Source organism: Callorhinchus milii, unplaced genomic scaffold (assembly GCF_018977255.1).
Source record: "Callorhinchus milii isolate IMCB2004 unplaced genomic scaffold, IMCB_Cmil_1.0 Scaffold5, whole genome shotgun sequence".
NCBI lineage: Eukaryota > Metazoa > Chordata > Chondrichthyes > Chimaeriformes > Callorhinchidae > Callorhinchus > Callorhinchus milii.
Genome location: NW_024704746.1, coordinates 26,510,288 through 26,527,360, shown reverse-complemented (window position 1 = coordinate 26,527,360; position 17,073 = coordinate 26,510,288). Strand labels below are relative to the sequence as shown.

The 17,073-nt window shown below is 47.1% G+C and overlaps 2 protein-coding genes across 4 annotated transcripts; one reads left to right on the top strand and one right to left on the bottom strand.

Annotated features, from left to right (window-relative positions):
* Positions 1-152: 152 nt before the first annotated feature.
* LOC103188875 (electron transfer flavoprotein regulatory factor 1) lies at positions 153-3,339 on the top strand. Its single transcript, XM_042335608.1, has 3 exons — positions 153-319; positions 2,153-2,245; positions 2,995-3,339. The coding sequence occupies exons 2-3, from the start codon at positions 2,201-2,203 to the stop codon at positions 3,205-3,207; spliced, it is 258 nt and encodes an 85-aa protein (XP_042191542.1). The 5' UTR covers positions 153-319; positions 2,153-2,200; the 3' UTR covers positions 3,208-3,339.
* A 1,462-nt stretch (positions 3,340-4,801) lies between these two features.
* LOC103188874 (serine/arginine repetitive matrix protein 2) lies at positions 4,802-16,066 on the bottom strand. 3 transcript variants are annotated; one of them, XM_007909032.2, is made up of 12 exons: positions 15,945-16,066; positions 14,578-14,750; positions 13,923-14,013; positions 12,492-13,005; positions 11,940-12,131; positions 11,057-11,169; positions 10,270-10,338; positions 9,474-9,657; positions 8,673-8,752; positions 7,736-7,857; positions 5,575-5,674; positions 4,802-5,251 (listed from the first exon to the last, which is right to left on the bottom strand). In XM_007909032.2, the coding sequence occupies exons 2-12, from the start codon at positions 14,667-14,669 to the stop codon at positions 5,189-5,191; spliced, it is 1,620 nt and encodes a 539-aa protein (XP_007907223.2). In that variant the 5' UTR covers positions 14,670-14,750; positions 15,945-16,066; the 3' UTR covers positions 4,802-5,188. The 3 variants fall into 3 exon arrangements, with proteins under 3 accessions (XP_007907223.2, XP_007907222.2, XP_042191539.1); XM_007909031.2 differs by having other exon boundaries at positions 11,940-13,005; XM_042335605.1 differs by lacking the exon at positions 14,578-14,750 and having other exon boundaries at positions 11,940-13,005.
* Positions 16,067-17,073: the final 1,007 nt, after the last annotated feature.

The following is a 17,073-nucleotide window of genomic DNA, read 5'->3' as shown; positions in this document are numbered from 1 at the left end:
GAGCCGCGGGGGGCGGTGTGGGAGCTGCAGTACCAGCGGGAGCCGCGGGGGGCGGTGTGGGAGCTGCAGTGCCAGCGGGAGCCGCGGGGGGCGCTGTGGGGCTGTGGGAGCTGCAGTGCCAGCGGGAGCCGCGGGGGGCGGTGTGGGAGCTGCAGTACCAGCGGGAGCCGCGGGGGGCGGTGGCGCTGGTGCTGAGGGTCGGCGGGTGACGGTTGGCGGTGGCTGCAGTCCGGCGCTGTGGTCAATCCCCACTGTGTGGCCCTGATGTTTCCCCTCGAAATCCGCGCTGTGTGACAGCCACAACCACAACCACAACCAGGCAAGAGAGGCCCCCACAGTCACTACACCCCCCCACACAGTCACTACACCCCCCCACAGTCACTACACCCCCTCACACAGTCACTACACCCCCCCACACAGTCACTACACCCCCCACACAGTCACTACACCCCCCACAGTCACTACACCCCCCACACAGTCACTACACCCCCCACAGTCACTACACCCCCTCACAGTCACTACACCCCCCACAGTCACTACACCCTCTCACACAGTCACTACACCCCCTCACAGTCACTACACCCCCTCACACAGTCACTACACCCCCTCACACAGTCACTACACCCCTCACAGTCACTACACCCTCACAGTCACTACACCCCCCACACAGTCACTACACCCCTCACAGTCACTACACCCCTCACACGGTCACTATACACCCTCTCACAGTCACTATACCCCCTCACACAGTCACTACACCCCCCACACAGTCACTACACCCCCCGCACAGTCACTACACCCCCCCCACAGTCACTACACCCCCTCACAGTCACTACACCTCACACAGTCACTACACCCCCCGCACAGTCACTACACCCCCCCACAGTCACTACACCCCCTCACACAGTCACTACACCCCCCACACAGTCACTACACCCCCTCACAGTCACTACACCCCCTCACACAGTCACTACACCCCCTCACACAGTCACTACACCCCCTCACACAGTCACTACACCCCCTCACAGTCACTACACCCCCTCACACAGTCACTACACCCCCAGTGCCACACAGTCACTACACCCCCAGTGCCACACAGTCACTACACCCCCTCACACAGTCACTACACCCCCTCACACAGTCACTACACCCCCTCACACAGTCACTACACCCCCTCACAGTCACTACACCCCCTCACACAGTCACTACACCCCCCCACACAGTCACTACACCCCCTCACAGTCACTACACCCCCTCACACAGTCACTACACCCCCCACAGTCACTACACCCCCTCACACAGTCACTACACCCCCTCACACAGTCACTACACCCCCCACAGTCACTACACCCCCTCACACAGTCACTACACCCCCTCACACAGTCACTACACCCCCTCACAGTCACTACACCCCCTCACAGTCACTACACCCCCCACAGTCACTACACCCCCTCACAGTCACTACACCCCCTCACACAGTCACTACACCCCCCCACAGTCACTACACCCCCCACAGTCACTGCACCCCTCTGCCCCCCCGGCTCAGGACCCGCTCCCCGACTGCTTTGGGACGTTCTCCCGACATGAAGGGCACTTTACAAATGGAGTGTTGTTGTTGTTGGTGTTGTCCCAATGAGGTGATGAGGCGCAGCACCAAATGGAACGATTATTATTATTAATATTTATTATTATTACTTATTATCAGATACGTTGTTCATCATAAGAATTTGCTCCACGAAAGAGGACCAAAGGTCCAGTTTCACCGTCGATCAGATCCTGGCAATCGCTTGCAATGTGCCATTGACCCCAAACTATCGACTGTACCCCCACACACCCCCCTCCACCATCCCCCCTCCACACCCCCACAGCCCCTCCACACCCCCACACCCCCTCCACACCCCCACACCTCCTCCACACCCCCACCCTACCCCACCCACACACACCCCCTCCGCCCCACCCCCTTCCACACCCCCCACAGCCCCTCCACACCCCCACACCCCCTCCACACCCCCACACCTCCTCCACACCCCCCACCCTACCCCACCCACACACACCCCCTCCGCCCCACCCCCTTCCACACCCCCCTCCACCCTACCCCACCCACCCACCCCCCTCCACCGGTGTAACCTAAACTAACTTTTGTCTGTGTCAGGGCCCGCAGCCGTGTGGCAAAGAGGGCTGGAAGGACAGCAGCTGGAACATGTCAAATCCGCTACGCAGTGAAGTTGTAAAGCTTTATAAAAATGTACGTATCTGTTCGTCTGCTTTTTGCGTTGAGAAGAGATTTGCACTGAAGCAGTCAGTACGCAGATTTATTCATAAAAACGAACCACCAATTGATTATAATAACGATCCCGGCATTTGACACAGCGCCTGATCACGTCTTCGAGACGTCTCAAAGCGCTTCACAGGATATACTGTAGAGTAAGTTGACTGTATTTTGTGGGCAAAACCCGGCAGCCAATTGCGCACAGCAGCGTCCCCACAAACAGCCGTGGGTTGACGTGAGCAATTTATTATTTTTTTCTTGAGGGACTATTATCAGAGATGTGGAGTAAGGAAACCTGCCCAAGGTTTCGCCCTGATCTGCCGGGGATCAAACCCTGGTCTCTCGCTTGCGAGGCGAGTGCTCTAACCACTGAGCTACAGGACTCCAGTGAAGGTTTTGTGGAGATTCTACATAGCTCCATTGCACTGTGAATCTGGTGAAGAAGCATAAAACTATGATTAATTTATTTACTTCTTTCTCTTAAATATTGTTTCCCGCTTTAGAACCATTGACTCAGATGTACACACACTTTGTAATTTGGTCAGTTTTGTGAATGTTAAGTTGACAACCGTTGAAAGATCAGTACGATTCAACTTACTGTATATGGAGTCTTGTATCTAGTGCCACTACACACCTGTATGGACTCAAGTGCATCCAATTGCAGTGAGGAAATGCGCATTACTGCTTGACTAAAAAAAAAAGTGTGGTATTATTTTGTGTTAAAGTTGCTGCACCTTGGCAAACAATATCCAAAGGGAGAAGACTACTTCAGAGGTCGTCTTAAGATTGCTTTCATGAAAAACAAAGATGTTAAGGACCCTAACACCATCAAGGACCTAATAGCGAGAGGTGAATATGTGATAAAGGAATTGGAGGCTATGTACTATCTTAAAAAATACAGAGCGATGAAACAACGTTATTATGACAATAAGAAATGAGGTAACCTAATTTTGATGACTATTTGGAAGATCCTTTTAATACGAGATCGACAGGTTGCATCTTTGTATCGGGATATATAATTCAGATGCTAAAATGCTGAGTACATCTATCAATAAAAATATTATTCTGTTTCTGTTTGATTAGCTCCTCCACTACATGAGGTGCCGTTGAGAACCAATGTTTTTAAAACCTCAAATTAATTCAACACTTCAGTGTTCTGGGTAACAGTAATGTTTCTGTACATGGTGATAAATCACTCAATATAAGTGGATAAAACTTTCATAATTCAAATCGTACACTAACATAGGACTCTAAATTGACTCTTTAGCCACTTTTTTTAATTTAACTCATTTAATCAACGTAAAACATCCTGCCTTACTATTGAAACAACAACGCAATCCATGTAGTTAATCTTAGAGGGTCAGAAAATCATATAACAGATTAGCAAAGACCTTAGCACAGTCTTACAAAAGACTTTTGCAAATAGTATGTGAAATCGATGTTTGGTTTCAATAGCCTAAATTATAATAACAGCAAACTTGAAAACTGTTGTACATCAAAATGTTGAATTGTAATAAAAATGCTCTTGCAATAAAAATGCTGTTGCAGAAATAGCATACAATTTGCATTTATATACAGCACGTTTCACATCGACAGGAAGTCTCAGAAGTGTTCAACACTGCTGGCACCCAACCCAAACCAGTGGTGGGAGTCAAAGGGACTGAAGAGGGGAATATATTTTTTGGTCAGCTGGGTGTCTGACACATACAGAAACCCTTAAGAGTCTCCAAACCAAACTGAGGTTTCCATGCATCCCAACTACACATGGAAATCCCAGAGAGATTGTTGGAATGGAATGCACTCTCTCTCCCCCCCGGAGGAACTCATCCTAATACCGGAAAGTATTAGGCGCAGGTTGGCAAGAGCGAAGGCTTGGGGGGAGCCCAGAGTGTGCGTTGGGATAACTGCTGGAGTCTAACCAGATCAAACCACACAGCTTGGCCATTGATATCACTGTCGGGCCAAGCCTTCCCACTGCTTGTCCAGATAGGACCACCCTCCCCATTAGGGCTTTGACTGCGGGTTAGCAGGAGCTGAGGGGGAGGATTCCCTGCCCTCAGGGACTTTCAGGTCCTGCCGGTCAGTTCAGTTCCAAGGAGACCCCAAGGAAGGGAAAGATGACCAAAAGTACATTTGAAGAAACCACACCAATATGATTTCTAATTGGTGTCTAGGTTTCAGAACTTTAGAATAGATTGTAATTTAGTTTGATAAAACAGTATTAATATGAATGAACGTGTGAAACGTTTTAATTAAAAAGCTATGCTATTTAGTAATTTTCTGCTTGTTTATTGTGAAAGCAGTGCACCAAAAAAGCACTGAAGTGTCGAGACAGACATTCAGTTACTTTAGGTACATTGGTTTCAGATGTGGTGTCTTCAGTCTGAAGATATAATTGCCTAAATTTGTTTTGCTTCAAGAAAATGTTGAATGTTTTTCACATTTCACTGGATCCTCGATTTAACAGCAGTGGTATTGCCATATAGAGGAGGTAAAACAGTTATTAAAAAAACAATGATTTTTTATTCTACTTTTTATTAACAAACATAAAATTAGATATAATTATGAATCACTTTTACAGAAATTTAAGTACAGATCAGAAAACATAAAATTTTCCACCGTCAAGTTTTATTTTATTTTAAAAAAATTCAAAATCTGAGGTTGAGATGCATTGTAATAATAATAATCCCTGCATTCAACTGTATCAGTAGTATATATTTAAAATCCTGAGTATCCTCACTTCTATTGTATACAATACATAGAAAAATCAAACTTAGCATATGCACACACAGCAAGATTTGTTTTCATCCATCCATCGCTAAGTTTCTGAAAGCATCTCCCCTTAAAAAACAATCGAGCTACCGGAATGATATTGCATTAAAGTATGGCTCATTGATGACCTTCCGGTCAGTAAATCTCCTACATCAGTCCAGCAGATTCCAAGTTAATATCAACTCTGCAAATGGGACAGCTGGAGTTTGCCTGCAGGACAGAGACACAGCAAAGTTACGACATTTCCATCAAAATACAAGTGGATTTAATGAGATACAAAGTGGATTGATGTTAAAAAAAAATCAACCCTCATAACCTACGAAACTCACTTGAATTAAAGAACCCTTAGAATGCAGTTACATAAAAAACTTAAGATAATGACAATTCTACTCCTCCGCAATTAAGTGTTGCCCATTCCCCTCCCCCAGGTTTGGAAACATGAAAGGTGCTACATAACAAAGCCAAGGGCCAAAATGAAATCTACCGTCAAAATAACAGTTTATGAAGTTTCTCTGGCAAACCGTAATACCTACCTTTAACCAGCGATCAATGCATTGAATGTGATAATCATGAATACAGGGCAAGATTCTAAGCTTCTCAGTTGGCAAGTAGTCACTAAAGCAGATGTAACACCTGAGGAATGATTAGAACATAAAAGATTAGACCCGCGTGGAAAACGGATTTGAGCTTCAACACAACAGTCAAAACATTTTAAAGAAATCAGGCATTTTCTAGAATAGTTGGTTCAATAACCCATAGTATTCTTTTTAAATAATCCGACAAGATTAAAGAAATAATAATAATAATAATCCATGCATTTGATACAGCGCTTTTCACGTCTTCCAGACGTCTCAAAGCGCTTCATAGAATTGACTGCATATTTGTGGGCGAAATGCAGCAGCCAATTGCGCACAGCAGTGACCCACAAACAGTCGTGGATTGAAATGACCAATTTTATTATTTTTTTTGAGTCATTATTATCAGGCTGTGTGTGGAGTAAGGAAAGTTGCCCAAGGTTTCACTCTGCCGGGAATCGAACCCACATCTCTCGCTTGCAAAGTGAGTGCTCTAACCACTGAGCTACAGGACTCCACAAGTTTAAGGTTAATTGAAATTTGTGCCTCAGTTGATGGACTAGTTTAGGGTGAATGGTTCTGTGGCATTGAATGACCACATGTAAATACCAAACCTCCTCTTTGGTGAGTTCCTTAGCCCTTCGGGCTGATTTATGGATGGCACAAAGTGATAAGGAAGTGTACAAAGTGTACTTTCCCTCAAAAATGTACACCATTCTATGACCTCTGCTTCGCAGCAATTTTTAAAAGAAAACTTTACTTGCTATTGAAGCTTAATATAGTTTTAACACTTAGAAAATAATGTTATATTATTAAATGTTTCAATTGTATAGACAAAGGAACTTACAACAACAAGAAGATTACATGTGTACAGCGCCTTTCACGGCGGGAGGATGTCCCAAGGCGCTGGACAATGACAGCATTTCAGACCCGAGCTGGGGATGGGGGGTGAGGGAGGGGAAGGGAAGGGGGGTGACCGATGGCATGGTCGAAGAGGAGGGTTTTGAGGCGGGACTTGAAGGAGACTAAGGAGGGGGCGAGGCGGAGTGACTGGGGGATGAAGTTCCAGAGATTGGGGACAGAGTGGATGAAGGTTCTCCCGCCAATGGTGGGGCGGGTGGATCGGGGGACGTGGAGCAGCCGGAGCGGCTGAGCGGAGGGAGCGGGCGGGTTGGTCAGGGGTTAGGAGGTGGCAGAGGTAGGGTGGGGCGAAGCCATGGAGGGCTTTGTAGGTGAGGACCAGGATCTGAACTGGATCCTCTGAAGGATAGGGAGCCAATGGAGTCAGGCGAGAGTGGGGGATATGGGGTCACGGAGTTTGGTGCGGGAGAGGACACGGGCGGCAGAGTTCTGGATTATCTGCAGCTGTGGAGGGAGGAGTTGGGAAGGCCGACAATCAGGGAGTTTGCACAGTTGAGTCTGGAGGTGATGAAGGCACGAACACGAGTTTCAGCGCCTGAGGGGCCTTGAGTTATGGATGTTCTCATCTAAACATTCACCTAAATTAATCTGAATTGGTTCCCCAAACTCAGCCTCTCACTGTAAACACAAATCAAGATGGAACAAGACAACAACACGCATTTACTCAGCGCCCCTCACACAGTGTAACATCCCAGAGCACTCGACAGCAGCGGAGCACAACCCTGACCCAGGGAGGGATAGAGGGGAGAAGAAAAGGTGACAGTAGCCACTGTCAAAAACCCACTAGAGGCGCAACCACCAATTTATAAAGTCACCTTTGAAATTCATGAAGTTTTTTTTAATATGCACAGAATCCTACAGCAAGAGGCCATTTAGCCCACCGTGCCGGTGCTGGTTCTTTGAAAGAGCTACCAACTTAGTTCCACTTCCCCACTCTTAGTCCACAGCCCCACAAATTTATCCTCATCAAGGACAGTTCCAATTCCCTTTTGAAAGCTTTGCATCAGATGAACAGAGGTGACTGCCAACCACAAAAGGCATGAAAAGACAAAATCAGCCTAACATTCAAAGGAACCTTTCGACATCAGCTGATGCCTCAAGGTGCCATATTCCCTCTTTTCGAATCCTGAATACAAAGTACAGCTCATTTTTCAACAATTAGTCTCGTGAGTAGATTCCAGTTAATGGTTTTACTCACTGGGTTTTCCCTGCGGCGTGAGCTGGATCAAAGAACTTTGTTGGTAAACGATTGATTTCTGCAACACTGAGTTTCTTCTGTGAAACGACTGAACCTTGGTGATCTTCGAAAGCTAAGAGGTCCTGGATTAGAGAAAAGGTGATTCCAGATTATTAGTAATAATAATAATAATCCTGGCATTTGATACAGCGCCTTATCACGTTGTTGAGACGTCTCAAAGCGCTTCACAGGATATACTGTAAAGTGAATTGACTGTATAATTTGTGGGTGAAACGCGGCAGCCAATTGCGCACAGCAGCGTCCCACACACAGTTCGTGGATCGAGTGTGCAGAGTTATTTTTGCAGCAACATTTTTTTTTTGCTTATGATCTAACGCATGAAAACAGTCACACTCTACAACGGGCTTCAATGCCGATCTTACACTGTATAACACTGTGATCCTTAAACAGTAATTTGGGTCCTTTATCCCTTCAAAGAATTTAAAAAAAACGTGCTCACTCAATCCACAACGGGTTCAGCAGTAAGCAGGTCAGAGAGATGGGGAGGTGCCAGGGCCAGACGGGGTTTGAAGACGAGTGTGAGGATATAACTGAAGCTTTGTAATAACAGTTCCTCTGCAATAAGTCATTCAACCCAAACGTTTGCGGGACTTTGCTGTGCAAAGGACTGCTGCATCATTATCATGCAGACAAACCTGTTAATCCTGAAGAGATAGCTGAGAGGATGAGTTGATAATTCAAACAAGTTTGCTGTTCAGATGCAAATTTGGAGATTTTGCAAATGGGGAAGTTAGGCAAAAGCACAGATAATATCTTTACACTGTGCTGAGTATGTGTTCCAGTCTCCTTTCCCTCCCCCACCCCCACAAACAAAACAAAAAGAACGTATATTCTTCCAATCTATACTATAAGTAACAGTCAAAGCACGTCTGCTTACCTCATAGTCATTACCGTCATTCACATAAGCATTTCGCCTCCTGCGGAATCTTTGTTCCCTTCTCTCATAACCCTCTCTCTCTGCAATACACAGAGATTTAAATGGGATTTGACTGGCTGAGTACATGCAAGGTCAAATTCAAGCAAGACAAATACAACAGCAACAACAATATCACCCTCCACACAGGGTAGCGTCTCAAAACGCTTAGATAATAATAATATGGGTAACGTCTCAGAACGCTTAGAAATAATAACATATCTGTTAGGAGTACAAATCTGATTAAAAACACGACTCAACACAAGACTAGATACAACAACTTATACTACACTGCACCATTGCACAGTAAACCTCACACAAGTCATATCAGTTGGGACCAAACATTTGATACGACTTATGCGAAGTATGCATTATGTCAAACTTGCAGAGAATATAAACGTTTGAACGGGATTTGGGCAGATGTATGATTTAGGAGATTATACGATTTATACAGATCAGACTTTTACAGCATCATATTTTTCAAGCAGAAGTAGAAATCTAGTCAGTGTTTTAGCACAAAGTTTTGTCAATTCCATTATCCCAGGACCTTTTGGGTCCTCAATCGCTCAGTTTCTGCTTATTTGCATCAGTGCTGCCCAGCCTTAGGCAAGTAAGATGGAAATCCATTCAGGGAGGTACTACATACTACAAAACAATTTCTCAATTTGCTCCACTGCAACTTCTCACAGCAGCTTCAGTGCTAAAATGGTTAAGACAATTTTACTTAGAGTATTGGTCATCAGCAGTTACTAGAACAATCCTTACCATATCTTTGGTCAAAAAATCCCTGCAGATCTTGAAGAACAGAATCAATTTCTGCTGGTCTTCTGTCGCTTGGGTTTAGATATTCACCACATCCAGGTTTCCTACAGTATCCAAAGTCCACAGGTGCTAAGAAAGCTTCATACCCACCACAGCCGGGTATCCCACAGAAATTGCTGGTTTCTGCCTGTTATAATAAAATTACATTAAGTTCAGAAGCTTCCAAAAAAACTCAAAAAAAGAGGTTAACGTAAAAGACACCATTTCCTCACATTACGCAATACACCCTGTAGCTCAGTGGTTACAGCACTCGCCTCGCAAGCGAGAGGAGCTGAGTTTGATTCCCGGACAGGGCGACAAGTTGGGCAAGTTTCCTTACTCCACACGCCTCTGTTTAGTTGGCAGTAAGTAGGAACCCGAGTGTTAGTCGATTGGCGGACTGCTTTTCTGGGGGTAATCCCATCAAATAAAAAAATAATTTGGTCACTCAATCCATGACTGTTTGTGGGGACGCAGCTGTGCGCAACTGGCTGCCGCGTTTCGCCCACAAAATACACAGCCACTACACTTTACAGTATATTCTGCAAAGCATTTTGAAACATCTCAACGATGTGATCAGGTGCTGCAGCAAGTGCAAGGATTGTTATGTTAGCTCGCCCAATTGCTTCCTTGTTTGAGACTACAGTGTAATCCAAAAATCGAATGCACAATCTTTGCGACTTCATAACAGTATTACTCCCGCGCCTGCTTCACACATCCTCACCGGACAGATGTACACGTTTGAGTTCTCAGCACTTACTGCATTTGATGGTCTCCCTGTAGCAACATTCTCCCTGCCGTATTGCAGAGCTTCCATATCAAACTGAGCCTGTCAAAAAAAATACACTTAATAAACTACAAAATAGTTTTGGATTTAGGCATTTGTTATTCCACGTACTCCTTGCGAAGCTGTAAGCAGGTATTTAATTAATCACGATGGAGGCAGAAGTAAATGCCCACCTGCTCTATTCCTAAAGGCTATCTCAAAGTGTCTTTGCTATATATTGCAGTCTAGTAATACAGTGGATTAGTCAAGGTATTAATACCAGCCCAAAAGCAAATAAGCAATTAAAATAATTTTCTGAAAGCTTTCTAATAACAGCAGCTTAGTTAAAAGCCATAGAAAGTAGATGCAACATTAGCGAATACAGTAAAACTCACACAAGTCGCATCAGTGAGAAACAATTAATACGACTTACTCAAAGTTCAGGTTTAAGGCAAATGGTAGAAGTTGTAGGAAATCTGATTTAATCAATAATCTACACTGCACACGTGCAATTTAATGTAGCCAGTAAGTGCTCACGTGGTGATGAATTAAGACTACATTTCCTGTGATTCAATGCGTCTCAACATGTTACCACATGCGCACTTACTGGCAAACATTGGATTTGCAAGAAATTAAGAAATTATATATATATTTCACTTTACAGTATATTCTGTCAAGCGCATTGAGTCGTCTCGAAGACGTGACAAGGGGCTATATCAAATGCAAGGATTATTAATATTACACATTCACATTCTAGTGAGTAATTATTAGATTTATTAACCTGAAGATGCCTGGCAAATACTTCATCCTCTTCGAGTTGAGCAAGCTGAACAGCTGTATTATCATCAATGATCACCATAACCTGGGGGTCTCGGCTGCTTGGCTCTGAAATAGCTGGAAAACAATTCCCTGAACAATCAATTTATTTGACGTGGGAATAAAAATAATCCTCTTTGAATTTTGCAGTTCAACAAATCAGCATCATACAAGAATAAAGCAAAGTTAATCAAAATAAAAAAGATAATGCAGCAGCATTTATTCAGCGTAAGAATGTGCAAGTTTAAGTACCTATGAACCTGGACTGAACGGTTTAGAATGACATTAATAAGCTTTGCATTTGATGTCTGACACGTGCGGAAACCCATCACCGTTACTTAAGAGAATCCAAACTAAGCTGAGAATTCCACACCTCCCACCTACACATGGAAATCCCAGAGAGATTGTGGAATCGAATGCGCTCTCCCTCTCTCTCTCGCTCCCTGGAGAGAGTTATTCTGGAAAGTGTTAGGCTCAGGTTGGCAAGAGCCAAGGTTTGGGGGGAGCCCAGAGTGTGTGTTGGGGTAACTGCTGGAAGACAGTAACTCTGGCAATAAAGTGCTTCCTGATATCTCACTGATATTATGAGCCATGGAGGCTGACCTCACAATCCTCTGTCCCAGAGACAAGAATACTAATAACTAAGCCAAGCTGAATATCATTAATTGAGCTGTTTAAAGGCAATGCTAACAACGAGGAGGAAATGGGGGCCACCTGCAACACTTGTATTGCGCTTGCCTTGATGGAACCACAAACCTTTAAAGTTAAACACAAATAAGTAAATGCAGCGCCTTAACTAAACCACTCTCACTGCACAAAGACTCGGGGGGGGGGGATCGAGAACATACCCACTACTTCATCATCACTCCCGTCCAGATCAATCCAGTGATTAGTGTTTTCCAAAAGGGTAAGTGGAGCAGGGTTTACAGTCGAGGTGGCTGGTGAGCTGTTGGTGCACTGATGAAGGCTGGAGATGGAAGCTTCTGCTTGCTCACTCTTCTGCTCTGCTGGACGTGTGAATGTAGCCCAGTCACTGCTCTCTGCAGATGTAAATGTGGCGCCATCATTTCTCCTTGTAGGTATCACTGCGGATGGTTCATTACTCTTTGAGGGTATCAATGAGGTGTGATCGTTACTCTTTGAGGGTATCAATGAGATGTGATCATTACTCTTTGGGGGTAACAATGTGGACCGTTCATTAATCTTTGAAGGTAACAATGTGGATCGTTCATTACTCTCGGACTGTAAGAATGAGGTGCGAGCATTACTCTTGGAAGGTAGCAATGAGGTGCGAGCATTACTCTTTGAGGGTAGCAATGAGGTGCGAGCATTACTCTTGGAGGGTAGCAATGCGGTGCGAGCATTACTCTTGGAGGGTAGCAATGAGGTGCGAGCATTACCCTTCCTTGTAGGTGTTGATGTGGCGCTCACAGTGCCATTGGTCTCTTTGGTAGGTGAACTCCAAGACTGTAAACAGTTAGTATTTGCTTTCAATGATCCAACCGTTGACGGCTTTGCTTTTTTAATCGCTGGAGAGTGCGAGGAATTGGCTGACGCCAGGGTCCGGCTATTTGTGTAACTGCCATAGATCCTCTTGTTAAGAATGGAAGAAGACCCTCTCGAGCCTGACACCGCACCCAACCCTTGACAACTCTGCAGAAGTAACTGTGAACCTCCTTTGCTAGAGCCGGCTCTTTCTGAGCTCTTCTCTCTCCTAGCAGCCGGTTTCGAAGCTTCACCTGCTCGATGTTTACTTTCTCTTGGGCTTAAAGTGATTTTGGTCACACTTAGCAAAGAGTCACGAGTTGCTTCTACAAGTCTCTCCCTCGCGTACCTATCGGATCTCCGAATCGGGGAGGAGGGCAGCATCGAAAGGCGCTTCCTCGCACTGTTCATCATCACCGATCCGTCCATCTAAAACAGCGTTAAAGCAGACATTTAAAAACGATAAGAAAGAATGGATTCTTAGGACATTTGTACATTCATTTGCACAAAAGCTGAACATTACAGCTTATAATTAATTGTCTTATTTCGTTCTTTAAAGCACAGGCTCTGATTTCAGCTCCTTCCACACCATGCAAAAATATTTAATGCAAAACAAACAAAAAAAAATGGCAACTTGCTCGACTACACCTCAGTAAAACATTTAGCATGAAAAGCTCATGGTACTCAACCTTTCTAACCTTCAAAAGAATCCAGAGACAAAATAGCCCCAGAGCAAAAAAGCTCCATTTTAATAACAACAACTTGCATTTGTATAGCACCCCTCACGCAGACAGCGTCTCAGAGCAATGGCTCTTGACTTCATGTACGTCAGCTGCATTATTTTTAATGCTCATGAAATTAGGTGCTGGCATTTACCATACCACACCTAGGAGTTTAACTGCCTATTTACCTCTTTACAGGACCAAGAGCTTCACCCAATGGCCGAGCTCCAGAAATGGCACCTGATTCAATGAGGACAGGTAACAATCCTGGTACTAATTCGGAGCATTTATTATCCATTTCAGAATCTCCATCATATTGGATTCTAACCGCATATTCACTTGCCTGGTCACAAATAAAAAAAATTGGTCACTCAATCCACGGCTGTCTGTGGAACGCTGCTGTCCGCAATTGGCTGCCGCGTTTCGCCCACAAAATACAGAGTCAATTCACTTTTCAGTGTATCCTGTGAAGCGCTTTGAGACGTCTCGAAGACATAATAAGGCGCTGTACCAAATGCCAGGATTAATTATCATCCACCTCAAGCTCTCAGGAGAGCTGTCAGCTGAACAAGTGAAGCCAAACCATGGTTAGCAGCAAGAAATGGTCTGAAATGGTCCACTCACAGCTCTTGGTCTTGTGCCGCCACTATTAACGGTGCTTGTGGAGGAGGCAGTTCCCAATCTCCGTAGTTTACTGTTCTTGTCAAAAACAGGGCTTCAAAAAACAGAAAGCAACAAAATTTAGGCACAAGTTTTCCACAACAACAAATCACACTCATACAGCGTCTTTGCTAACAGACGGACGTCCCAAGGCCCTGGACAATTAAGGATTTGCACCTGAGTGGGGGGGGGGAAGGGTAGGGCTGATGGAGTAGGGGTGAGAGTGTGGTGTCAGGCACAGTCAAAGAGGAAGGTCGTGAGTCGAGCCCTGAAGGAGGCAAGGGAGGAGTTGAGGCCGAGGGATTTGGGGCTGGAATTCCAGAGGGCGGGCGCAGCAAAGCTGAAGCCCTGACCATTGATGGTGGGTGACATGAAGCAGGTCGGTGCCCGCCGGAGGGAGCGGGAGCGTTGGTTATGGTGTTAAGAGGTGGCAGAGGGAGGGAGGGAGGGGGCAGCAGGAGCTTTAGAAGCGAGGTCAAGAATTCCAGGCTCAATCCTCTGAGGGATGTGGAGCCGGGGGAGGGTTGGGGGGGAGAGGGAGGGAGAGAAAGGAGAGAGAATATTGCGTGTACGTTCAGCTGCAGCCGTTCACGAACGATTCCCACCAGGGTTTCTGTACCTTGGGGTTTCGGGAATCTCAAACTCCGACCTCCCGGAATCCGGATCGAACCGATATCCCGTGTTGAGGGGATCAGGGCTCCCGGGCTCCATGTCTCCAGTATTTCAAGCAATTCACTTGATCCCTAATGTGTTCATCGACCGAGTGATTTCCTCGCGAGGGTTTTATATCCGCTTTTAATTCAAAAAAGATAATAAGATTTCAGATAAATTGTATTATTACTGAACTAATTCCCAGTGTTCTCTCTCTCTCTCTCTCCCTCTCCCTCCCCACTCAGCTCATCTCTCTCTCACACACACACATTCTCTCTCTCTCTCACATTCCCTTTCTCCCGCCCTCTCTCACCCTGTGGGTGTGTGGGGGTGTGTGTGTGTGTGGGGTGTGTGTGTGTGTGTGTGGGGGTGTGTGTGTGTGGGGCTGTGTGTGTGGGGCTGTGGGGGGGGCTGTGTGTGGGTGTGTGTGTGTGGGAGTGTGTGTGGGTGGGGGGTGTGTGTGGGTGGGGTGTGTGTGTGTGGGGCTGTGTGGGTGGGGCTGTGTGGGGGGGCTGTGTGTGGGGGTGTGTGTGTGGGTGGGGGGGTGTGTGGGGGGGTGTGTGTGTGGGGGTGTGTGTGTGGGGGTGTGTGTGGGTGGGGGGGTGTGTGGGGGGGTGTGTGTGTGGGGTGTGTGTTGGGGTGTGTGTGGGGGGTGTGTGTGGGGTGTGTGTGGGGGTGTGTGGGGGGGTGTGGGGGGGGGTGTGGGGGGTGTGGGTGTGTGTGGGGGTGTGTGTGGGGGTGTGTGTGGGGGTGTGGGAGGGTGTGTGTGTGTTGGGGTGTGTGTGGGGGTGTGTGGGGTGTGTGGGGGTGTGTGGGGGTGTGTGTGGGGCTGTGTGTGGGGTGTGTGGGGGTGTGTGTGGGGCTGTGTGTGGGGTGTGTGGGGGTGTGTGTGGGGCTGTGTGTGTGGGGGTGTGTGGGGCTGTGTGTGGGGCTGTGTGTGGGGGTGTGTGTGGGGCTGTGTGTGGGGGTGTGGGGGTGTGTGAGGGTGTGTGTGGGGGTGTGTGTGGGGGGGTGTGGGGGCTGTGTGTGGGGTGTGTGGGAGGGTGTGTGTGGGGGGGTGTGTGCTGTGTGTGTGGGGCTGTGTGTGGGGTGTGTGGGAGGGTGTGTGTGGGGCTGTGTGTGGGGCTGTGTGTGGGGTGTGTGGGAGGGTGTGTGTGGGGCTGTGTGTGGGGGCTGTGTGTGGGGTGTGTGTGAGGGTGTGTGAGGGTGTGTGTGGGGTGTGTGGGAGGGTGTGTGTGGGGCTGTGTGTGGGGCTGTGTGTGTGGGGCTGTGTGTGGGGGTGTGTGTGAGGGTGTGTGTGTGTGAGGGTGTGTGGGGCGGTGTGTGCGGTGTTACCCTCAGTCTCTGTGATCAGTCGCTGCTCTTCTCTTCCGGTGTAGGAATTTGATCAGTTTTCACTTCCGGTTTGTGCACATCCGCGGAGTGTGAGTTCCCCTTCACCCCGAACAGCAACACCGCGTCACACACACACACACACTCTGTACACACACACACCCCCCACACACACACACACACACACTCCCCCCCACACACACTGTACACACACACACTCCCCCCCCCACACACCAACACACCCCATACACTGTACATCACACACACACCCCATACACACACACACACACACTGTACACACACACACACACACCAACACACCCCACACACACACACACACACTGTACACACACACACACACCAACACACCCCACACACACACACACACTGTACACACACACACACACACACTGTACATCACACACACACACCAACACATACACTCCCCCCCACACACACACACACACTCCCCCCCACACACACACACACCCCATACACACACACACACACACTGTACACACACACACACACCAACACACCCCACACACACACACACACACTGTACAGCACACACACACATACTGTACAGCACACACACACACCAACACATACACTCCCCCCACACACACACACACACTCCCCCCCACACACACACACACCCCATACACACACACACACACACTGTACACACACACACACACACCAACACACCCCATACACACACTGTACACACACACACACACACCGACACACCCACACACACACACCCCATACACACACACACACTGTACACACACACACACACACACTCCCCCCCACACACACACACCCACACACCCCACACACACTGTACACACACACACACACACTGTACATCACACACACCAACACACCCCACACACACCATACACACACTGTACATCACACACACCAACACACCCCACACACACACCATACACACACTGTACACACACACACCCCATACACACACACACACCAACACACCCCATGCACACACTGTACACACACACACACTCCCCACACACACCCCAACACACCCCATACACTGTACACACACACACCCCCCCCCACACACACACTGTACACACACACACACCCCAACACACCCCAT

Excerpts from the sequence above, each read along its gene's own strand:
- LOC103188875 (XM_042335608.1), top strand. The coding sequence starts at position 2,201 with ATGTCAAATCCGCTACGCAGTGAAGTTGTAAAGCTTTATAAAAAT. Across the intron at positions 2,246-2,994 it reads TTGTAAAGCTTTATAAAAAT|TTGCTGCACCTTGGCAAACA; the intron begins GTACGTATCTGT and ends TTTGTGTTAAAG.
- LOC103188874 (XM_007909031.2), bottom strand. The coding sequence starts at position 14,669 with ATGGAGCCCGGGAGCCCTGATCCCCTCAACACGGGATATCGGTTCGAT. Across the intron at positions 13,006-13,922 it reads GCGGCACAAGACCAAGAGCT|ATGGACGGATCGGTGATGAT; the intron begins GTGAGTGGACCA and ends ACGCTGTTTTAG. Across the intron at positions 11,170-11,939 it reads GAGTGATGATGAAGTAGTGG|CTATTTCAGAGCCAAGCAGC; the intron begins GTATGTTCTCGA and ends ATTGTTTTCCAG.